General features: G+C 42.9%; 3 protein-coding genes across 3 annotated transcripts; all 3 read right to left on the bottom strand.

Moving 5' to 3' along the window:
- Positions 1-2,155: 2,155 nt before the first annotated feature.
- On the bottom strand, positions 2,156-3,485 carry LOC6900337 (glycoprotein-N-acetylgalactosamine 3-beta-galactosyltransferase 1). Its single transcript, XM_015187061.2, has 4 exons — positions 3,048-3,485; positions 2,879-2,978; positions 2,531-2,827; positions 2,156-2,472 (listed from the first exon to the last, which is right to left on the bottom strand). The coding sequence occupies exons 1-4, from the start codon at positions 3,467-3,469 to the stop codon at positions 2,317-2,319; spliced, it is 975 nt and encodes a 324-aa protein (XP_015042547.1). The 5' UTR covers positions 3,470-3,485; the 3' UTR covers positions 2,156-2,316.
- A 1,172-nt stretch (positions 3,486-4,657) lies between these two features.
- Positions 4,658-7,297, bottom strand: LOC26532010 (glycoprotein-N-acetylgalactosamine 3-beta-galactosyltransferase 1). The gene is made up of 4 exons (XM_015187060.2): positions 6,753-7,297; positions 5,268-5,373; positions 4,924-5,208; positions 4,658-4,862 (listed from the first exon to the last, which is right to left on the bottom strand). Exons 1-4 carry the CDS (start codon positions 7,160-7,162, stop codon positions 4,722-4,724), a joined length of 942 nt encoding a protein of 313 aa, XP_015042546.2. The 5' UTR covers positions 7,163-7,297; the 3' UTR covers positions 4,658-4,721.
- Positions 7,298-11,888: 4,591 nt separating this feature from the next.
- Positions 11,889-14,013, bottom strand: comm2. The gene is made up of 2 exons (XM_001353093.3): positions 13,355-14,013; positions 11,889-12,599 (listed from the first exon to the last, which is right to left on the bottom strand). Exons 1-2 carry the CDS (start codon positions 13,818-13,820, stop codon positions 12,019-12,021), a joined length of 1,047 nt encoding a protein of 348 aa, XP_001353129.2. The 5' UTR covers positions 13,821-14,013; the 3' UTR covers positions 11,889-12,018.
- Between the last annotated feature and the right edge of the window lie 10,318 nt (positions 14,014-24,331).

Raw genomic sequence — 24,331 nt, 5'->3', positions numbered from 1 at the left:
AAGACATTTAATTTTCCCTTAGTGTGTTTTTGCCTCGCACGTCTCTGCTCGAAGTAAAGTATCTGTGCAATAAAGTTAGTCGTTGCCGTGGATTCTTTTCTGAGCGATGTTTCTATGCTCGATTTTTTGTTCGTCCAGCGTCGGGCGAAAACTTTGATAAGTGAAATTTATTGTGGCCGGTTGGCTGTGTCGTCTTTTACGGCACCAGAATCACGGACGGAGGAACGTCCAACTGATGGCTGCTCTGCTCTGCTCTAAATTTTGTATGCAATTCGCATAGCGACAAGAAACTGCTGTTTTATTCTTTATTATTATTTAAGCAAATTATTAAAGGCTTTACTCCTTTTTATTTAATGATCCCCACATGATCCTAATCGAGACTTGAAATCTCAAAAGCCGAAGCAAGTCGAACTTTTTTTATAGGCTTACGCTGGAGTCAAATCCCCGGGAGGACCGCCCCAACCTCCAACCCAAACTCAAACTCATTAATTTACGTAAAATCCACTTAAACTGTATGCCGTACGCAATAAATTCCACTACTTTGCGCCTCATCAAATAAAATGAATGTAGAAATTTACCACGCAGCAAAGTCAGACAATAGAATAGATAGAAATCTACATGAAGTAGACGGCGCGACGAGTCGACACTGAATTTCAGAACATGTGGTGTTATGATGAGGTTGGAGACCACCGAAGGCAAACCAAACCAACCACCACCCGGTAGCCACCCAGTAGCCACCCACCACCCACCACCGCCACCCACCGGGACGAAGATGAAGCCACCCCAAATCCTGGAACTTGGCCAGACAAAAGGGTGGGCCGCTCGTAACAGTGCATTGATATGCCCCGTACGGCGTAAGCAAAGCGATTTTTTCAGCCTGATTTTGTGGGGGAATTCCCTTAAAGCCCGATGCTGGCGTACTGCCGTACTGCCGTACTGGAGTACGTGCCGTCAGATCCCCCTCATGCCAATGCATTGGCATAATTTCAGGCAATTGTCAAACAAAACGAGGGGTGGCAGGCGGATAAATTAGATTTTTTTTTCTTGCGCAATTGCATAAAGCCCGACAAGCGGATGGCCCCAGCTCCATGCCCATCCGGACCATTGTAATCCTCAAAGGACCCACTCGTAAATATTCATTGCATACGGCCGGGCGTTTGAGCTTAAAGTTCTATCACTCACCTCGATTCTTATTCCAGCTCCCCCACCGTACGCTATGCTTTTTTCAAGGTCTTTGCCAAATTTTGGGGCGGCAGGAATTACATTTTCGCCACCCACCCAATGTCCTTGCCGTGCGTCCCCCAACGAATTGGGGGTTGGCCTTATCCTCCAAGGGTGTTGAACTATAAATTGAACCTTTTGTTGCAGTTTGCGCCTGCTCTCCCAGAGTCAGAAGGGGTCCGACAACCCTCGCTTTGAGCTGTCTTTAATAAATGTTTGGATGTTTCGTTGGGAGATTAAGTGGATTCTGTTTATGGCATGAGTAATGATGGATGCATAATGCCCACGTATGTGGCAGGTGTGGGATGAGATCAGGTGGAATGGGCTGTGGTTGAAGTCCCCAAATGAAAGTACAGGGTGAACGACACCAAAAATCTGCAATTTAATTCTACTAGTATCTTGGCCAAAGTATCAAGAATCTATCAAAACGATCCATTTAGCTAGTTTTAGCATTGCTAATACAGTGGATAGATGTGTATCCAGTCCAGCATAAGTCCATCTATCTGAATAAAAAGTGAAGGGCATGCCGGCGATAATTAAAGAAAAACTTATATGAATGCTAAACATGATGACTGATGCATTCAATATAATTATCGATTCTACTGTGTGAACTTAGGAATCCGTAATAATACCTACATAAAATCAGCATTTGATACTGGAGCAGACCGCGCATCTATCTCAATATTGCGTGGAAGTGATAGGGAAACATAGAGAAAAAGGGAGGGAGTGCAACCGCTAGTTGCATCTCGTATATCCTATATCCTATATTCAGTAATGACCTAGTTGATTCGATTTTCCTCTTTTAATATGTACTTTTGTATGAGTAAAATCTATTTCTTAACTCCTTGAGTATCGGGTATATAGATAGTTTTACCTATGACCATATGACGAACGTTTATTATCAAATTTGGCTTATCACGGAACTATAAACAAGTGAAATTTGTGCATACATATGTATGCGTCGTGTTTCGATAAAGACAGTTTTGGCGCAAAGCTTATTAAATAGCTTCGATATTTCACATTTCACTTTAGGATTACTTTAATGTAACAGAAATGAAAATAAATACTTCTTTTTAGAGTTTAATTCAATCATTTTTACAAATTCTGATTCTCGAGCCCCCAATTTTCCGAGTCCCATTCCTGTGGCGCTCCGAAGATCTGAACATTTTGAGTGAAATAGAACAAATTGTATGCTAGGGGCATGGACATTAAATGAAAGCATATCGACCTCAATGAGACAGGTAGGTTCATCTGTTAATTTGAAAATGTTATTCACTAAATAAATAAAGAACCAATTTTTGCCACTTGCATCAGTAACCGGGTAGTAGGAACGCTCCAGAAAGTATCTGTGGAGCTCAATGGAGCTGTTCATCTGGCCACCCAAGTGTATGCTCGTCTCGAAGGGCAGGAATCGATGTCGATGCCACTCGTCTCGGCTGTCGCCGGCTACGACATTGACATTGCTCAGGCAACGACCCAGTTCTTGGGCTGCCTCGCCGCCTCTATTCTGGGAGCTGCACAGGTTTTCATCGGTTAATGCCTCGAGCACGAATCGCTTAAGACTGGCAGCACTTAGCACAATTCCAGAGCCATCGAACATGTATACCTAAACAGATAGAGGCTAAGAGTGGATGATCATGGGCTAGTACTCACTCACCAGACCCTCTCGACTGCTTCTCAACTTGCAGCCAAAGTAGATGAGCTCCTCGGGACTGTAGGACTGCAGCATATGACGAAGGTTCTCCACGAACACATAACTTGAAGAATAAACTTAAGTGATTATGTTTCCGAAGCTGGCTCCCACTCCCACTCCCACTGGTTCCTACTTATCATCGTTGGCATAGAGGAACCAGTCTCCTTGATGGAAATGCTTCATGTAGGTGTACTTCAGATGCGCCCGTATCCGCTGCCATTTATCCCAAATATTCTGAAACACGGCGGGCTCCAGAACCACATGCACATTGTCACTGACGAACAGATAGTGATCGCAGTGCCTGGCCCAGGTCTTTTGGATGTGGATGGCGGCATACTCGTGGCGGTACGCGAAAGTGACAATTACACAGACGATACGCGGACGGGGTGGCGGTGTCGCCAAAATATCCGAGGTGGAGGTGGAGGTGGTTGCATCCCTCTGATACAGCAGAAAGAGCAGAAAAAATATCACTCCAAGAAGCAGCGAGCTATTCAAAACGGCACACTTGTTCTTGCCCCCAAGAAACAGCCGCCGTGTACTGAAATGTCGCACCATTTTCAACTGAATGTGGGTCCGGTGGCTCGGCTGTGGTCCGGGTGTTCCATTTGCAATTTAATTATATTAAGTGGTGTCTTCGCTTCGGTACGAGATACTGCCGAGAAATTGCCGTTTTCAATTAGAATTATTAACTCATCAGAAACGGAAGTCACCTGGAGCCATCGTTGTCTGGCAAGACAGTGTCTATTTACGTTTCTTTGAAAGTTCAAATTGAGGATGGGTAAGTGCAGCAAATAAAGCAATAAGCAATTGCCATTCAACGGCACTCCAGGCTTCATAGATAAGGGTAAATTCAAAGGTCTTGGTCATCTAATACAAATGCTGCTGAGAAATTTGAGTTTTAAATTGTGCTATCCACATGCTCGTACATATGTAGGTCCACAGGTAATCTTTCCCCTCAGCAGATACTCGTACATATGTATTTATGTATCGCAAAAATCGTATAAATATGTGTGAAAACGCTTTGAATCCATTTAAACACGTTATCAGATTTGCATAACATCTACACATATCGCATCTATTTTTGTCTTACCCAACCAAATTATCACAAATAACTGTCACATAAATACACATGTATGTGTATATACCGGCAGGGAAAGAATTCATGGCTCCATCGATTGTTGTCAAAACAAAAGACTCGAAAATATGTAGGTATAGTCGTATTATGAGAACTAGGGAAACAACAACTTATGGAAAAACTATGTACGGGCATTATTTTGGGTATCAGTGTCTCACTTTACGTGCTCAAGTTACCGGATTATGGAGTTGTCTCGTCTCCACCCGTCTCACAGGTGACGGTGAAGGCGATGCAACAAAAGATGCCTACACATGGGTAAGGTTGACCGAGTCCTAATGGGACAGGAAACTGGAAAATGTGCAAAATTGCATTTTTTCCTTTCTTTGGATACTCTGTTATATCAAACGTGATGCAACAATGAAGCTAAGCCGAGAAAAAAAAATAAAAACGGAAGTCCTTTTCAAAGCAAAACAGGCCAGCGGCAGGCAAAACGGCAATTTGAGAGTTCGAACTCCAGGCCCAAGCGACAGATTCATTGATAAACACGTCTGTCCCTGTCCCTGTCCCCGTCCCCGTCCCTGTCCCTGTCCCTCGACGTATGTGTATGAAGCCATAATGTGAGAAATGTGAAAACTTACTTGCCATACACTCTGTGTCTGTGGCTGGATTTGTATCTGTATCTGTGTAATTGAAGCATTAGACCTCAGGAGTCCAGCTGCCAAAGACGCGCTTTTATTGATTAGAGGACTCAGGGGAGCTTTGCATAGGAAGACCGAACAATTGCAATCGATAAACAAAGTAATAATAATCGTACATTTCAGGTGGATATCCAACACGAAAAGTTATGGCGCGCTTCGACAAGGGGACTGTTGCCTGAGGAGAGGATAAGTATTAATCGCACAGGTCCTTCAAATATGAGGATGTATGCACTCACCTTGTCCACCTTATGGTATGTCAAGTTCTTGAGCCAGCTTATGTTATCGTAGCCCTCCAAGAAATGGTGACTCATTGGAACGGGCATGAAGGTCTCGTTTCCGTCCTCATCACGGCTGTCGACAACGGTCACACCCACATGACTTAGACACCGACTCAGCTCCAGCTCCTCCGTAAAGCCCTCCAAGTGCTGGCAGTGGTCGTCCTTTGGATCTCTGCCCAGGTCCACATACCGTCTTAGGGCCTCATGGCTAATCACATAACCACTTCGGCTAAAGACAAAGGGCTTTAAAGCCGCAAGACACGACTAGAGTAAATTCAAAATTTTAGAGGCATTTCAATCACCTTATGTGCGTACACATTTTCCAGTTCATGGCCAAAGTAGATCGGCGTAGTTGGTACGAATTTCTTGCTGTGTATCATATAGCGCAGGTTCTCCAAAACCACAAAGCTATGGGTAGAAAATATTTTATTCGCCATGCGAACATTTCTTTTGTGCTGATCTAAAAATGTTCATTCCCCATTCACCTTGCGAAATTGTGCATATCAATAAAACCAATCTCTTCTCTGTTGTGCATACAAAATCAAGTAAAGTTACATATATACTACAAGTAAATATATTTGCATGTTCGTATAGATTTGAATAAGCGTGGAGCGAACAGCAACAAATTTACACTTAAAGAAAACGTGTCCCAAACGTGCGACGCACCCAAGGCTGGTTTAAAACAAGAAGCTAATTATAAGATATGAAAGATCAACCAATCAAAATCGATTCAAAGCAACTGCCTAAGATACCAGAAATAACGCCGATGAGCTAAGATTCGCATAGAACAGCCTCAAAATTGGACTGTGAATGTTGTAGGTGGTCCACTGTGGGTGACGTTCGACTTTAAAGTATAGTTAGAGAAGTTAATAAGTATAACTTTGCGCCGTCGTCTGACAATAAGCAAATTCCTCATAATTAATTCCTCAGATTTGAGGGTCAGTCAGCAGAACATTTAACTTTGAGATGACTGGTCCTATAAAATTAAGTCTTAGTTGCGGGTCAATGACCAGTGCGAGTATCCGCAAAGGCTATTATTAAGAAAATGAAAACACATCGAAGATTAAAAAAAGCCACTCAATTCGAATTTAATTGACGTTGTAATATTATATGGCTGATGCTGACATCACAGCTAATAAATTCTCAATTATATATGACGGCATAAATAAAAAAGAAATTCTCATTTCATTGATAGCCCTTCAACACACATATTTGACCTCCTACACATTGTTTTTCAGCTCCCCAAAGCACTTTCGATAAGGTCTGTGAACGTGGGTCTTAAATTGGAACATTTAAGTGTGCATTTGATTTGAAAATGATACAGCCATTCGTAAACAAAGGAAAATATATTGTAAATACATATATAAATAATCATATCTTTGGGAATCATTTTTATCTTAATTTATATTACTGCAACTTTACATACAATTTGATAGACTAGTTTAATTTGTTAAGTAATTAGTTATTACAATCTAATCGAAGCCAATAGGCAGCCTCATTCGTGCACATGGCCATGAAGATTGCTTGAGGAAAATTAGAACCACAAAAAACAAACACAAAGTAGGAACTTGAAGGGGATGTAGGGGGAATTAAGCGTTGGTGAAGGCTGATAACTTTATCAACGAATAAGTCAAAGTATAATAGCTCATTGCACGAAAATACGTATTTAAATTTGTATATAAACAGCTTTAATTCCGGAGAGGAAGAAGGAGAATTATAATGGATCGGGTGCGTTGGCACTCAATCAAATTGAGGTATGATCAAGCGAAAGATGGGAAGATCCTTACCTAGAGTCTTCCACTTTAAGGAACCAGTCGGCCTCGTCTTTGTAAGCCTCAAAGGCGTGCAGCAAGCCCCGATGCACCAAAGTCCAATTGTCTGTCTCATTGATTCCTGGCACATAGGGCTCCAGTTCATCGTCGATGTCGCCACTGACAAAGAGCAGGACATTGCAGTGTCTGCCCCACGTTCGCTTCGCATATTTTGCTGTGCTGGGATGGTTGTAGTTGTAGGGTATCATGCAGAGTATTCTGATGTCATCGTACAGTGAATCTACAACACCTTTGGAAATCCTCATAGGGGCGAGTTTCCCTTTGGAACCCCAGAGATTCCCAGTGATATTGAAGGAAAGCACGGTCAGGAGCAGCAGAATCAATGCCGAGTAGGCTGCATAGTAGACACGTCTTTGCGCCCCCATTGTGAGTAACTTAACTGAAATGGTTCTGAAAATGCGAGCATGGAGCAATCCGTTCTTAAAAGTAGATAACAAACTAATCAAACTTTCATGTACACTCAAAGACAATGTCAAACCATCTAGGAGGCGAACTTCAGGGCCCCGAAGTTTTTATACTCTTGAAGTCCAATAAACCTATATATCTATTTAGATGCTCCTAGTACTTGGTAGTTTTCCGTTCTGTATACACTGTAGAAATCGCCTTAGGCGATATTATTCTTCCATTAGTGACAGAAAAGATGCTGCTGGGATGGGAATATTTTAGGATTCAAATCCCTCTCACCGCGTCATCTTAGGATTTTAGTGGATTTCTGTGAAATCATGAAGAGTCTCGAAAAAGTCAAACAAACATTATATTACAAGAGAAATTGTTGGCCCATTAAATAATAAAACCGCAGCCAAATACGCAGAAGAGACAATCATGGTAAAAAGAAAACGAAACAGATTGTTAAGAGGCTAAGGGATTTGGGGATTCCTAGGAGAATCTCATGCCACGAGTTTATCAGGAAAACAAACCTGCATCAACCAACTTTAAATGTGTGTGTCTGTATCTGTCTGCATATCCAACTGGATCTGTAGTCGCTACAAAATACCCACTCCCGTTCCCATTCCCATTCCCAGTTCCAATTTTAAATTCAACCTCCCCGCCCTCGCTGATGAACTGATGAACTTTGATATTCATATGATGCCAGCGCCCAAGATAGGAACAGTTAACTCGTTTGCTGCTCCGTGGTGTTCCTACCTTGCAGCATGGCCATACTTTTCAGCCCTCCAACTCTTGGTTTCACTTTTATTTGTGTGCCAAGTGAAGCATTCAGGAAAATACCCACAAAATAGCTTGTATTCCTGGGAGTAGAATTAAATGTTGTTGTAAAATAGGGACAACTTCATTGGATTTTGTTGCAATTATTCAGATTGACAAATATGTATGTCCACTCTGCATACCAAACATACATATGAATGTGTGTGTGTGTGCGTGTGTGTGTATGAGGCAAGGCAGGTTCGCAGAACTTTGGTAGAGATAATTTTCGTAAAAAAGCTTTTGGGGGAACGTTATCTAAGATTCATTGAGAGCTGGAAAAGCTTGTTCTACAATTCACCATGTGCCTACACACATGCATACGAGTGAGAGTACATCTGTATGTACATATGTATGTAAAATATTTTGAGCAAATATTTGCGAAAGCGCCGCATTCTCGCTTGCTGTGTTACAAAGGCAAACACATCAGATTGCGAAATCTTTGGTCGGCGGCAGCGGCAGCGGCGGCGGCAGCGGCGGGGGCTGCTGATATTTCTTCATTTAATGCTTTCCTTTATCTGGGTGTTTAATATTTTTATTTTTGATTTTTAACCTTTAATTCATTTTGAAGTGGGAATAAAAGAAAAGCAAACACCGCACTGTCAGTTGAAAGTGTTTGCGCAATTCTAAAGCATAAACATATTTATCTTTAGTCTTTAGAATTGCGCAAACACTTTCAATCTATTTGGATTCCAGGAGAATCTTGGGCTTGACATTTCAAAATGCCTCCAAAATGACGCGGAGAGGGGCGATCGGCAAGTTGGAGCTGTTCCATCCCATCCAATCCACAAAATAGTTGGAGTTCAATGTGCAGTGTAGTTAGTATTCAAAAATATCTATCTATCTATCGTTCGGATATTTGTTTTTACGAGTATACTGAAGAGATGCTACCAGGGTTTAAATAAATACCATATTTATTAGTTTATTAGTATTGCGATTCATCTAGTCTCGTAGGCCCTATCAATATAGTTATAGATATGATGGCCGCTTTTGCATCGTTCGGAAAGACCGGCTTGCCAATATTCAGTTTAAGCGGTTATTTTTGTTGTGCCTTTTTGTACCGAAAAGTAGGTCAAAAGTTGCGTATGACGTTGTCGCTGTCGTTGTCGTTGTCGTTGCCGTGTCTGTGCCTCTTTCTGTGGCTGTTGACCAACCGGTTTCACTTTCAAGCATCGGCGGCGCGTCGTCTGAACTCGCTTTTTGAGCCGTACGTAGTCAAGTCGTAGTCTCTTCCAGCCCCAGCATCAGCCCCAGCATCAGCCCCAGCATCAGCTCCATCCGCAGCATGAATTTGGCGCTTAATTGAAAATTCATTCCACCAAGTAAGCTTTCCGCTTTGTAAGGGGTAAGCTCAGCCGTAAACGTGGGCTAATGTGCATTTTATTCATAGATTGTTAGTTTCATTAGTCTCAGATGGCGTCGGGGTGAGGTTTCGGTGCCCTGTGGCACCATCAAACTTTCACCCGACGGATGCATCTTCTATTAATGAATGGGTTTTTAATAAATTGTCTCTCGGCAATGCGCTTTCTCGGATGGGCTCCGATTTGCATTAATAGCAAATTATGTTGCTGAAGTTGCACAATATTGTGATGTGCTGTCCGATCTACATGTGTTAAGGGCCATAGAATAGGCCACATCAAACTTGAAAACGATATTGAAGCTCAGTGGCACAAGGCAGATGCAGAATGGGCACAGGTGCGCTGAGTAATCCACAACAGAGCCAGTACAGTCACGGCTGACTTCGGTCTCAGGAAGCTTTCGATTAGGTTCAGAACGTGAGTGGATTACCCAGACAGTCGGCTGGCCAGTGGCCGGCCACGCGCTGTCGGACATTTTTGGCATGTTTTCATGGATCGGAGTCGCTTAATGAAACAATTTGCACACATTGTTGTGCCCGCTCAAATCGGTAGGCGTATTGGTTGGCATTTAAATAGTGGGGGAGAGCCCGCTTCCTCCATAAAATCTTGCTATAGGTTGGTAAGTATGGTGCCAAATGTAGTAATAATGGAATATTTATGGATAATGGAGGTGAGTGTAAGTTAGTTGAGCGGCTCAAGGGGTTAGTATATGTCATAAACTGTCCAATAAACTTTAAACCATCATAAATTGCAATTGAGTTTGTAATTAATAATATTTGTTTTGCATAAGCGCCGTATACGGCGACTGTTCCCACCGATATGCAAATGCGGCTGCGGCTTGCGGCCTGCGGCTAGACACGGCAAGAGGTTCTTCCCAGAACGAAGCCAGAACCCCGGCTCCGTCTGCACCCATTTCACACCCCTGATCGGCGACCTGCGATCAGTCGATGGCATGAGATAAATAATTTTTATTGCTCTCGCATAATAAACTGTATTCGTGCTCGCACCTACTGACATTTCATGTGGTTTTCTAGTTGGATGCCGGGCATTTGTTGACCCATTCAGCAGATAATAGCAGTAAAGAAACGGACTGCCTCGCTGAGCACGGAAGCTGAAACTGCAAGTGCAAGTGTAAGTGCAAGTGCAAGCAGCAATCTAAAAATACAATAATAATAATAATAGTAATGATAGTGACGAAGGAAAAATTACACATCACGAAAGAGAGACAAATCCAATACAATGGAAACCACATTTCCATTTCCATTTCCATTTCCATAGAATTCCTTCCATTTATTATTGTCAATTGCAGTGCGCCAAGATAACTGAATTGAAGGAATAACTTAGGTAAAGCGTTTAGATAAGCACTGCATACAAACAAATGCAGGCTGGCTGTGGAGGAAGAATATTTGACATGTTCGGGAAATCTGTGCTCGTTTTTAGAAAGATTCATTGATTTCTTAAAACAAGACCTACCACAATCCATATTGCCTTCAGACATGGCCACGTTTTCCTGCTGGGGACTGCTGACTGCCTGACTGCCTGACTGACTGACTCTCGCTGCTGGCTGGCTGAACCGAGAGTCACGTAGAGTCAGGCGAAACAACGACAACATCCATGCTAGAAAATCAGTGTTTGAGATCATTTATTATGTCCATTGTCTGTGCAGGGGGAAATCAAAAGCGATTTGCATACCTATAGTTGGATTTACTAGCTTATCAATACGAAATTACAATTGCACAAATGCATTGTGCACAACAATCGCAGTCGCAGTTGCCATTGTACGAGTAGATGCCGTACGGGGACAGACAGAGCAGAAATCAACACGGTCGCAGTCAGAGCCAGCTATCGCGTCCTTAGCTCAATGTCAAACCCGAGCTGTCTCTATCTGTCTATCCATCTATCTATCTATAGCAACTATCTCAATCTATTTTGTTTGGTTCTGCTTCTGCTGCTGCTGCTGCTGCTGCTGCCTCTGCCTCTGCTCTGGCGTTTGTTTTGAGTCTACGAGCTGAATCTGGAAGCTATTTATAAAGCTCCGAAACGATGGGAAAACAAGGAAACCCCTTTCAATCGATTAGGGGAAGGATTTGCGTGCCATCTGCTTCTGGCGACAATCAAATCAGTTCTGAAGCACCAATGAATCAATTTGAACGTCTACTGATTGATGGAAAAATAATAATATCTTACAGGCTGTTCAAGTGGTTGGGTCCATTGAGATATGAAGATGCAAACAAACGTTCTGATTCCTCCCACTAATTTCAGTTTAAAAAAATTTACAATTCATAGTTATGTATATGTATATAATTTGTGTATTTTTTAATAATAATAATAATAAAAAAAAAATTAATTTGTGGCCTACCTAAATCTAATAACAATATATATAGTATATATACATATATATGTATGTATGTGTGTATACGGATTTTAAGTACGAAAAAAAAACTCATTAAGCACAATTTTCACTAAATTATCTGACTGGCTAATATTTGTAGCAAGTAGATTTTGTAGTAACGTCTTTTTATAATCACAGCGCTTAGTTAAAACTTATGTACCGACATAGGTGGTTGGTGAGGCCCATCGATATCAATAGAATGAATGAAAATATCACAGAGCTCAGTTAATTTGATATCCATAAGAACGATTTCGTATCAATCCGTCCGCTTTCATCGCTTCAAGTCGTCTTTACACTGGCTGTCTTTTGTCTTAGATTTCTTCTTTTCATCGATGGTGTGACAGGAGCTGCCAAATACCTCCGCATAGCTGGGCACAACGGGCATCATCACAAAGTTCGGCTTAATCGCTTCATACGTAGGCGTGGGCGTGGGCGTGGGCGTGCCTATTGCCGGTGCTATTGTTGATGCTTCCATCGGCGCTGCTGCTGGAGTGTTGCTGGGTGGAAGCAGGGGCATTGTTACCTCACATAACGGAGGTGTCTGTGGCGCTGCCACACTTCCAGCTGGTCCGCTTTCAGTTCTTGCTGTTTGTTGGGCTGTTATTGCTGCGGATGTTGCTGTTGAGTCGGAGCTATCTCGTTCGTGCTTATTGAATACGTTAAACACGCTCGGATAGACAATCAGGCACGATGTTTTGGGTGCTTTGTGCAACAGCTCCAGAGCCGCTTCGTAGCTGGGCAAGCCCGATACCAAGGTATATTCCGGCACAGGATCGTCTGAATCCGGATGCAGCTTCAATGCCTCAATATCAACAATTGTGCACTGTGTGGAATTATTCGCATTGTTGCGATCTAGAAATGAAAGAAACAAATGGTTATTAGTGTTGCATGGAAATGGTAGGGGAAAGTGTGTACTTTTATACACCTCGACCTAGTTTCCTAAATAATTTGATTGCTCTGCTGAATTCTGTCTGGAACTAAGAACATTGACACAAAATTCAAATTGAGTTCGTGGTTGAATTTTTTTTTAGCAAACTGAAGCACTTTATTGTTGGCTATTTTCTGGGCTTTACATCTCTCAAGGTTTGGCCAAACGGATGGCAAAGAAAAACAAACCTATTATGGAAACGTTGAAGAGGAAGTCTGTAGAGTGTTCGAAATTCCGTAAGTTGACACAATCGTCATGCTTTGCAATGAGAAACATGTTATAAATAGATACGTACGTACGTAGTGTACACGAAACCTTTGACTTGACCTATAAAGTGCGCAGGCTTAGAAGCACTTAAAAAACAATCAAAACAAAACCGTCTGCCCTATCGGGATGGATTCTAATGGAATATTTCTTTTACGAGCGTTGAGGTCAGGTTCCATTTTGGGTAATACGGTCTCGTCCATTAAATATTTTATAGGTACCAGCACTAGAAAAATTTTTTGCTGCCTTTCATTTAGCACATTTGGCTCTAAATACGATTATAAATGTTTACTAATTTTGTTTACTTTGTCCGGCTATGGCTAATCAGAGATCACACAATTCGGGTCGATAAGATTCGAATGAATCGGTATCAGCACTGCAGAACGGAGCAATGATCTCCTTGAGGAATACTTACAGTTGCGTTTCCAGGTCCGAAACTGGTGGTAAAGGAAGCACGAGCAGATGCAGAAGACCAACGAGATGAGGATCAGTGTGAACACGATACCGATCCACACCTCGTTCATGAACTTGTCGTACTCCAGCTGCTGCTGCAGCTGATCCACACTGCTTCCGTCCAGGATCACATGGTTGGCCAAGTCAAAGTCCATGATCGCTTCAGTGGCGTTTCGCGGAGAGGCAGCAGCTTCGCTGAACTGGTGATGGTGCTTCAGCTGGATGGAGTTAAGAATCGTAGCACCAATCTGCTTCAGGAAGTCACTATTGGCCAGCGCGTCCAGAGTGGTGATCGTGGGTGTTGAGGCCTCGGCCGCGGACGAGTGTTTGCCGCTGTTAAGAATCTGCTGAGCTGCCTCACCAGCGTAGTGATCGAAATGTAAGTCATGCGACAGTTCGTAGTTTAATGCGCGTGGCAGGCCCTCCATGTTCTACTTTTATACTACAGGAATTATTCAAGAAGGCGCTAGGGTAGAGTGTTTTGTGTCTCCGGCGGCTCGGCACACTTTCACTGTATCAGTATCTTCTTGTTGGTACGAGAATAATCGTTCTGAATCTTGCTCAACCGCACGCTCACGTCCGGCAGGCGCTGCGTCGAAAAAAAAACTGATTCGTGCGCCGTTCAAACAGAGCAGCAGTGCCGGCCAAGCTAGCGCTCGCTGGAATTCCAGTCAAGAGAGAAGTTGAGAGCGGTTGGCTTCCAATTTCCATTCCGCTCTCTTGCTCTCTGCCTCTCTCTCTGGCTTTACGCACCACTGGGAAAGAGGCACTCTGAGCTGGCGGAGAACGATCTTCGCATTTCTCTCTGAGAGAGAAATCGGCCTGCGTTAGTCTTTTGTGCACACAGACAATGGCTTCGAATTATGGTCCCATAATTGGCGTTACAAAGCGGCGGCGCACATGTTGCCCGAGAGAGAGAGCGGAGAGGGCAGGGATCGGGTAGAGAGGCCCGAGCAGAACTGTGGAACTGTGCCTGCTGAAGCATCGCATCGATCTTTATTTCTCTTTGGGCTTCGTTTCGTTCCGTCTTGCAGCCCGGCAAATGACATATCTCCCTTTACAGTTCTTCTTGTATTGTTCGACGGGGGGCGGGGGGAAGAAAAATTAGTGTTGGAGGATAATGTAGGTTTTGTGGCTCTGTTTTTGTTGGTTGTACCCCGCCCGAGGGGCCCATGGGCCGGACCCAGCCATGCCAAACCGATTCTCTTGTTCTTCTTTGCCCTTTTATTCCTTTCTTTCGTCGTGGCATGGTTTTAAATTACAGTTACGTGCAGATATCTTATTTCTGGCAGCATATTTGTGGGCGACACGATGATCAGCTCACCTGTTTGTTTGGTAGATCACTTTTTTGCAGTCATATGTACATATGAATGTACGTATCAGAGTTTAAGTTGGGACTAACGGATGTGGCTGGCATGGGGATTGCTTAGATCCAAGATCGCACCACCTATGTATGGGTCTCTGGGTATCTGCGATTAGCCCACATTAGAACAGGCAGAAGATATATGTTAGATAAGATCATAGGGGAATACGTAGTTTGGAAAATAAATCATCTTAATTTCAATTTATGGAGGGTTGTCTTTTCGCTGCATCAGAGTTTGAGTCTTTCCTGAGCTCACAGAAGATCCTAAAAAAGAACATTCCTTATCATGATCAGCTAATCTGCCCGAGGAAATGAATCGGCAAAAACCGCAGTGGAATCTCCGCTGTAGGCTTGTCGGAGACAAAAGACAAAGGGAGGGACTCAAAAGAGATTAGAAAATGCCTGGCGGTGCTCTCGTCTCGCTCCATTTTGAGACTGTTCGCTGATGATGACGTACTCGCAGTTTATTTATTGGAAATTGAACTATTTGCAGTCTTCTTCGGCCACTGCGGCTAACCCCTATGGGTGAAGTATTCCATTCCATACCAATATTGGCAATTTCGATGCTATTTTACTCCAGGTATGCAGCTCACGGCCCGTGAGAAACAGCTACAATTTAATTAACGATTGTACCCTGGGACCCGGGTAATGGGTATCTTCTAGTACCGCGTCAATCTGGGCAGGGCACTTCCGAGGCATTCGTAAACACATCTTCCTGTTCATTATTGTATGTTTGTCTTTGTGTCGCCTTCTTTACGGATTGTAGGCCGGCCGACTGTCTTTAATATAAACCCCTAATGATGCATTTCGCCACAATGCGGCTTGTTCCTTCAATGCCGACCACTGCCGCCCGCTCGCTCCTTCCATTTTTCTCGATCTGCGCCCTGCGGTCTCCCGTGCAGCAGCAGCAGCAGCAGCAGCAGCAGCAGCAGCAGCATCAGCATCAACAACATCATCAAAAGTTAAATTAATGAGTCCACGGTCAGATCGGATATTTTAATCTTTGATTTGTTGTAACCTCCCTTTGAATATGGATATTCCTCTGATGCCGATAAAGCTTTTTTTATAGTTTACCGACCTCTGACTCGGATTCCTTTGCATAATGCCACCGCACCAGTCACCAGTCACCAGTCGGGCATTCGTTTCGCTCGCCGATGTCAACCTTCTGACCGTAATTAATCGGATTTTATTTAATCTTGAGCATAGTATTTTAATTCCCATCCCCAGTAGGCTTTAGCGTTTCGTAAGTGCATTATTGATTGTAGGGACTGACATTTGCTAGAAGCTGTTCGAAATTAGCTTTGTCTTTGATATATTGGTGATATATTCACATACAACCATAAATATGTAGGTACTTTAAGTTGTAATTTTAGAGGATATACCTAAAGGAGAAACCCCAATACCAATACCATCTCAGATGTACATAGGTTTTCTTACTTAACATAGCTATAAAACGTCCACTGCCAGCTCTAAATTCAGCCCCTAATTGTGCTGGAAGCCTTTTGAACTACGTTTTTTCACACTGTCAACCAATTTCCATGTAATTACAACAGATAATGGCTTTCTCACATTGCTCTAATTGAGTAATCAGCAGCAGAATCTTGGGTATCGGAATCATCAGTCTCGCTATCCGATTCCTCGAATCCATATGGAATCGCATGCCAGAGCCACCCGTGGGCCTTAACTTCATGACATCCTGCCAGGCAACAGAAACGGCAACGGCAACGGCAACGGCAACGGCAACAAGAAGCACTTGTTCTGCTCTCACACAGCCGGGGCCCGGCTCGGCTCCTTTTCCCTTCTTCTCTCTCAGTTTTGAAGCTCAGCAAGGCGCACTGACAACCAACTGCGAGGCAGCCAAGGGCTGAGGGGCGAATCGTCAAAAGCAACAGGGGAAGAACGACTGCTGGGCCAGGTAATTGCTGCAGTTGTCGGGGGGTAGTGGTAGTGATGTGAAACATTTGTCAAATGGACCGAGACTGAGACCAGCAGCGAAACAGCGCAGGAGTCGGAGACGTGCCGATGCCATGGGAAAGTAAGAGGTTCTTCATGCTGGAGTCGTGCTGCCTTCGCAGTCCTCTAATCTGTGATATAGGTCATGCAACCCTCAAGGTTCCGGGTAGGCCTACACAACATTGCCAGCGACTTCGTCTCTGACTTCGCCTCTGACTTCTCCGCTGACTTCCACTCTGACTTCGACTCTGACTTCGCCTCTGACTCCGCTGCAGAGCAAGAGCATTGTCTTTGGTCCTATTGTTTTTTGTGAATTCGTAGAAATTACGCGTGATGCCAGTATGCAAGCTATCCCTTTCATATTCTTATGTTAAGGAAAGTAGCTCTGTCTGTCCCGTCTCTGTCTGTCTGCCCCATGATGTCTCTGGCTGTCCTCGTCGCTCTACCCGGCATTAAGTGCATCGTTGAGTGCGCCTTTTATTCCATGCACAATTAAAAACGCAGTTGTGCATAGAGCTAGACAAAACCGAGACTTAAGCGGGCCCAGAACTTTGGCTCTCAAGTTAAGCCAAGCTAAACCTTCCTCCAGTTATCCTACGGCTCCCAACTGCACTCCACTGTCAGACCCACCAATTCAATGTCAATGAACCGCAGCTGTAATGTTTATATGCCCATCACTCCATACACAGATACACACAGTCGCACAATCCCACAATCACACGAAGAGCTCGGTTCTCGGAGCGCACTCCAAAGTTGTCCACCTTCCGATGTTGTCGTTACTTGGATTTTACTTTATTTGTTTATGGTTTTTCTGTCTGATTATCTTGGGCGCGTTTTAGCGTCAAGTTCGTTGCGCTTGGCCGGGCGGCTTCCTGGTAGACTGCCTCTGCCTCTGGCTCTGGCTCTGACGCTGCCTCTGACTCCCCTACCAATATCTATATGGTACTTATGATGTTATTTTTTATTTTATTGTCGTCTACGTTGTCGTCTTCGTACCCTTTTCTCATCCGCGGCTGTCAAAGTTTGGTTTTTTTTGTTGGTTTATCGCTCCAAAGGTTTTCAATGCAACAATTGATTGAACATTATTAGCACTCAAGCATAAATTTGTTCGACATTCACAACATAGTTAACCTGCTTTGAGGGGCTTCAAAGTTGGTACCATGCCCCTTGCAATGGGAACCCTCGAGGTAACCCGATACGTGGGCATGGATTTGTGAAATACAATTGTTGACCCATTTTTAGTTCGTGATCGCATGCTCTGGATTAAGACATTTAATTAGTCTAGTGGAATACTCGCATCTAGAATGCGGAATCCGATAATTTGCATTTAATATACCCAGATCGCCTGATCGATATTAATTAGCTGGTACGATTTATTGATAGCTTATGCTGACAGCAACAAGTTGTTCCCCCTCGAGATCTGATATTAATTATAGAGCTGGCCCCTTGATTTGGCATTGAAACTAAAGAAATGGTCGAGCAACAATAATAGCATTCGCTAGATACATTCTAAATGCCAGATACGTATCTAGGTACATACATACATATGTACATGCACTCATCAAGCGCAGGTGGGATTTCTATATACATTCAAGAGACGGAGAGTTAAATGAAGCAATAAACTAAATGGCACAAAGCGACATACGAGTATATGTAGATCTGAATCTGAAAAAACAAGACTAGTCGTATGTATCTGCTAGGCACAGTTCTATTAATTTTGAAATTAAACGAATTCTGATTGATCATGATCATTGATCAAGCAATGCCGCTAATTTACTGCCAGTCGTTGAACCTAAGTGAGCAAAACAAGTTTCGCTTCAAGATTCCCACGTGTTAAAATTAGTTATTTAAATTAGCATACAAACTGTTGAAAAAATCGGAAAGAAATATTCTTTGAGAGTGCCTACGGCTGGGGCAGACACTCCACGCGATATTAACCGCGATATTAACTCAATTTTCTTAATCGTGCACTCGGCTATCAGACGAAATTTCCTCCGGTTTTTATTCTGGCCAAAATCCAGTGACCCCAATTGGTTTTTTGAGCTTTCAAGTCAATCATCGGTAAATAAACAAATTAGTCACGATACCCCCCTAAAGGGTTGGGAAACCTCGATTTCTCCGTATCGGAGTACTCTTATCAGGCACGTTGTGTTATATGTATGTAGGTATGTATATATGATGTGCAGGGTATTTAGGGAATTGATCTGGTTGTGGCAATTCATCAATGCACTATCTCTGTCTCGAGCTCCGTCCACGTCTGGGACGTGTAGCCCTTCTCATTATTGGCATTACACATGTTTTGGATTGTAATGTAACCTTATTTCTTCGTTTATATTATTTCCCTTTCTCGTAGATTTCGATTTGGTTATCATTGTGCGGCTCCCAAAATCGAAAGTCTACGTACACGTTAATTATTTCCACACAAGCAACCAACAATCACCTGCATTCATTGGGACCTCCTTCCACCTCTGATCGATTTCCACTGATAAGAGCATTAATTTTCGAGTGCTACAAAGAAGAAAAAAGTCCTATTACCGCTGTGCTTTGTGTCAATCAGAGCTCAAACTGGTTGGTGCCATGGGTTGGTTTTTCGTGTTGACATTTCTTTTCCTCTTTTCCTCTTTGCCTCGTCAACGTTGCAAACAAAAGTCTGACAAGAGAGGAGGTGGGCCCGTGGGACATGTATTTGGGGTTGGGCCTAGGGCCCCGACCAGCGAAAGTGGCATTACAACGCATTTGGTTTAAGACTGGTTGGGATTAGCGATTTAAAATCTTGTATGTCACTCTCTCCACCCTCTCTCGATCGATCTTTCTCTTTGGATAGGGATAGATCAGTTACTGGCTCATTGGAAGGGCATTGAATTAGCTGGAACTAAGTTAGGCACTCGATTGGATAGCCAGAAAATAATGCACAGGTGTGATTGTAATAAGTTTTCCCGCGATAAAATCATCTATTTTTAGATAGATAATATTTCTATCGTCCCTCATAGAAATGTATGCATGGATTTGCGCGAACGTATTGCACTTCTGCAGCAATTCAATTAGGCCACTAACAGAACCAATTTGTAATGCGCTTTAGCTTTTTAGCTACAGCGAATCGCGAATCGCGACAAAAGTGCCTGAAGCAAGGCCACGGCTCGAAGCGGGCGGGGGGACGGTGACACTGTAGCAAGAGACAAAGCCATACCAAAGGCAGTGGGTCCAAATCCAATTAAACGAGTGACAACGACACTGCATCTACTACTAAAAGAGCAAGTGTAGGAGAGCCCGGGGTCAGGAGTGGGAGGGGCACTGCGAGCTGCGAGCTCCGAGCTGGCATAAAAATTGAATTAAGCGCAATTTCAAATGGACAAAGGCACAGCAATGTGGCATGGCCATGTCTCTGCCACCTGCTGTCTACTTTGCATTTTCGAAAACGGCAAAAAAGAACTTCAAAGAAATTGCGACATAATTAAGTTGACAATTACAGAACACTACCACAGCAGCGAAATGAGCAACAGTTGTAGAGGCGACACTTGCGACCGATTGACACCAGTAACCCAGTTACGTGGCATGAACAAAAAAAAACATAAAACAAATTAACTGGGACTCCGAAATGTCTCTGTTTCTGTCTCTGTTTCTGAGTCGGGTTAAGAGCAATCCGCGTACGCCACCGTAATTTCAAAATATCCAGAAAGCAAGACCGGCTTTGGGAGTCTCGACTCTTGCAATACCCTTGAAGATCGAGCGTTGCTATCCTACGATTTTCATGTAATGTATATTTACTTGCCAACTTCTGATCGAAATATATGTACATACATATATATGTATAAACTATTAGACATCGTATCGCGTCTCTGTTTAAAATGGAATATCATAAAGGTCAGGATTAATCGAGACACCAGCTTTGGACAGGAGGTTTTTATTTTTTAAATAGTTTACTTTAGGATGGGGATTCTAAGTAAAAACACTTAAGCCGATTTGATAATAGTCCATGTTACATATATGTTTTTCTTTGGAATTCAGCACTTAACTAATCCCATGCACACTTTTACTTGGTCTACCGCTCAGACTGTCGCTCTGACGACACCTCCATTTGCACAATCCTGCCGCTTTATGGTAAGGTTTGACGATGGCTTAAGCAAAAAAAAAGGCAGATAGAAAACCTGGCCCGACTTTATTGGTAAATTCGTATTAAAAAGCGTTGAAAACGATTCGACAGTCGCTCTCTCGTCAGACACTTGAGATACTTCACGCCTCCACCACAGTCTGAGGGACTTAGTTTTTTCAGTTCATTTAATTCTTATTTTCTCAGCAAATTGGTTTGAGAAGGAAAGGATCTTGCTGTTGTTTTACTAGAGGAAACGTCTGCTGAAGTGGGAAAACATGCGAGTTATTCCACAATCCACAATCCACACATGCTTTGGCTAAGAGATTTTCAACAAATTCCTCGAAAATAAGCAAAAACCGCAAATGTACAACAACAAAGGCAGAAAAGATGTACTTATATGTGAGATACCAGATACCTTTTAGTCGTCGTTGGCATCATGTTGTATAAGAAAGAAAAGGAAGAGGGATATAGTTGCCCGGGATCTTTTATGTAAACAGATTGCTCAAATTTCCATCTTGCATTCCTCTTATCTCAAGGATACAAGTGAGAGTGTAGTCTTAAGTACATTTTGGTGTGGATTACACGAGAAAGAGAGATAGAGAGAGAGCCCTAAGGATACATAAAATAGGTGTATAACACACAAATTGTTTGGTTACTCAGGAAGTAGCGCTCAACCATTTAGAGTATAAGCGAGGTGGCCTCTTAGAAATAGATACTTCCACAAATTAGATCTCTAGTATGATTCAGAAAATTTCGTCAGCATTGGGCTTATCGTTTGGTGACGAAATCTGCTCTGGACTTTAGTTAAATGATAGTCTTATTTGTGGAGAGTCATTGTTCTAGATAAAGATGATGGAAATGCGATTTCATAATTATGATGAATCACATCTTGGGTGATGCTATGTGATGGCCTAATTGACGTCTTTCTCTTGACGCATTCGTTTCCGCTTTAAATCTCAGTAAAAAGTTGATGTGTAATTACAACTTATCCAGCTCCCAAAAATGTTACCTTCAATATTTCCCCCGACCCAAAAATTTCTCTGAAAATACGAAGACAAATCTAATTTGGTTTTTTTTTTGTCGCTGACCCAGTGAGAGTGAGAGAACAAAAAAAATGCCAAATGTTGATGCTGGGGATGTGATGATGATGGGCTATCTAAGAGCTCCAAGTCCATTAGCACCGGCACCGGCCCCAGCATCATGGGAGAAGCAACGAGTCCGGAATGGGCACAGTTTAAAGGGAGTAAACGACGCCAATAAAACGCGGGACGCGAAAATATCCAAGTGCTGCGTTGCACGAAAATCATTTTATGACGCTTTAAAGGTAATTTTCTGAAAGGAAAAACAGAGTCAAAGCGAATTTTTCTTTTTATTTTTTGGGATTGCCTTTTCTTTTGTTTTGTTGTAAAATTGTTGACTGGGACGCGTGGGCACGTAAAAATTGTATTTGGCCTCGCTGCACAAAATTTTCAAGAGCAACACGTGGGAGGTCGCGAGTTGTGAATTGTGAATTCAGGAAACAGGTTGGTCCTGGGAGAGGGGACGGGCCTGGGAACCCTCTATAGGGACTCTCTATAGTTTCCAGTCACGAACTTGTCATAAAATTAGCCTAAAGGCTTTAAATGGCCAAGCATCTGGAGAGTCTAAGGCGAATGATTGCGAAAATATAAAATTCCACCTTTTCTCTTTTTGAGTTACGTTGAAGCCATTTTCAATTTGTCGTTCTCGGTGTGCGACCATATCTTTGGGTCATCAATCTAAATTACGCCATAACATTTTCAGCCTAAGCCGGACTTTTGTATAATAATAAAAATATTTATTTGCCTGGCGACAAATTGATTTATCTGACAGCATAATCAACCTTGCGGATTTTGTTGGACTTGTGCGGAAATTTATGAATATATGAATCGACTGGAAGGCTGAGGAATGACTGAGACCGAGACCTGAGACAAAGTCACAGCTGGAATTTAGAAGTTTTTGTTCAACTTTGTCGAGAAGGAAAAGGAAGTGTCTAGCAGCATCTATGGCCGCAAATTGACATGTTCTGCTCAATAATCAAGCGATCAGGGGCAAGGACCGAAACCTCATCCTGCTTCTTAGGTTCTTGGCCTATTGATAAATCCTATGGTCGTGGTGATTTGTCAGCACCAGACAAGCGACATTGACAACGTGCGAGTATCTCTCTGCCAAGGACAAAGCACTTCTGCTTCTCTCTAGGTACTCTTGTGCTGCTGCGTACCTCGTTATTGTTAATCTATTGCACACTCCCACCCCTCTGTATCCATCCACATCCTTGGCCTTTTGCCTGGGCATAACCTTTTTTCCATCCATTGTTTGTTTTTGCAATGCACAGAGTCGAAACAAGAGTAAGCGTGAGCATAATTATGGTTCTCAATTATTCCAAGAACTGAGCAGTCGCACACTGAGCCCGTCTTGTTAGAGTCGTCTTTGAGATTACCCAGAATCCTGCCTGCTGCTGGCCTTTTGGAGCTGGATTTGGGAAGTGGATGTGGCTGCTGTTCCTGTGGCTCTGCTGGGTATCTGAGTATGTAATGTTCTAGTGAATCAACAAAAATGGTAGCCTTTTTTAATTTCTCACCTCTGGATACTTAATCCTCTAACTCACGGCCCATTCAACAAGGCCAAAACTGAAGCAAAACTTATTTACATTTAAGAACAAACTCCAAATTCATTTATTATCTTCCTGCCCCCGAAACAAACATTTGAGATGTCATGCTATAACAAAAATGTCCTGCCATTAAAAGGCTCATTCATAAATCAACGGCCAAGTATTGATGATTCTCGATACGTTTCTTGAGTGTTTTTTGAACAAATCTGCTCCCTCATGGTTGTTTTAAGCATGCTTGTATTTTACATATGAGGGGAATATGATAGCCCATAACTTCGTTAAGCAGACAGCTGGCTGGGGAAGCCGAAGGGAAAGGTCCTTTGGACTTCCTGTAGCTGCGTTTTGTATTGAAACTGATGGCTGATTGATGACTCACCGTGCGGTTCTTTTAGAATTCACCTTTCCAGAGAGTTCTCAGTCTCAGCTATTTTAAAAGTCTTATCTTGTTTCTGTATAAACCCAAAACGTGACTCTATCGTTGACCTCACACATCTTCAGTTATTGTGTGGCATCCTCCCCAATCGAGTCACCTTTCCCCAGAAATCTCTCCAGCATGCTCTAATAAAGTATATACCTATAAGCCATACCTAATGGCCATGATTTCCAGTTGCCAATAAACTGAAGATGAAACCAAGGGCCACGAGTATTTTCACATTTTCACTTGAGAGCCAAGAAGGCAACGTACACCGAAGTGGAAGAACGTGTTTCAGCTATAAATATCAATTAACTCAGATAAAGATACTTATGCGAGCCACAAATCTACGAATTGGAAAATAAAACTAATTGCAGCTAGCCGGTGGTCCACAGATACCCATACCCATACCCATGCCCATACCCATTCCCATATCCCTCCGCGAAGGCACCGACTGAAGCCAAGAGGAAGTCGTAAAATTGATAGAGGCGC

The sequence above is a fragment of the Drosophila pseudoobscura genome, chromosome X (assembly GCF_009870125.1).
Source record: "Drosophila pseudoobscura strain MV-25-SWS-2005 chromosome X, UCI_Dpse_MV25, whole genome shotgun sequence".
Classification (NCBI taxonomy): Eukaryota; Metazoa; Arthropoda; class Insecta; order Diptera; family Drosophilidae; genus Drosophila; species Drosophila pseudoobscura.
This window is presented reverse-complemented; position numbering and strand designations above follow the sequence as displayed.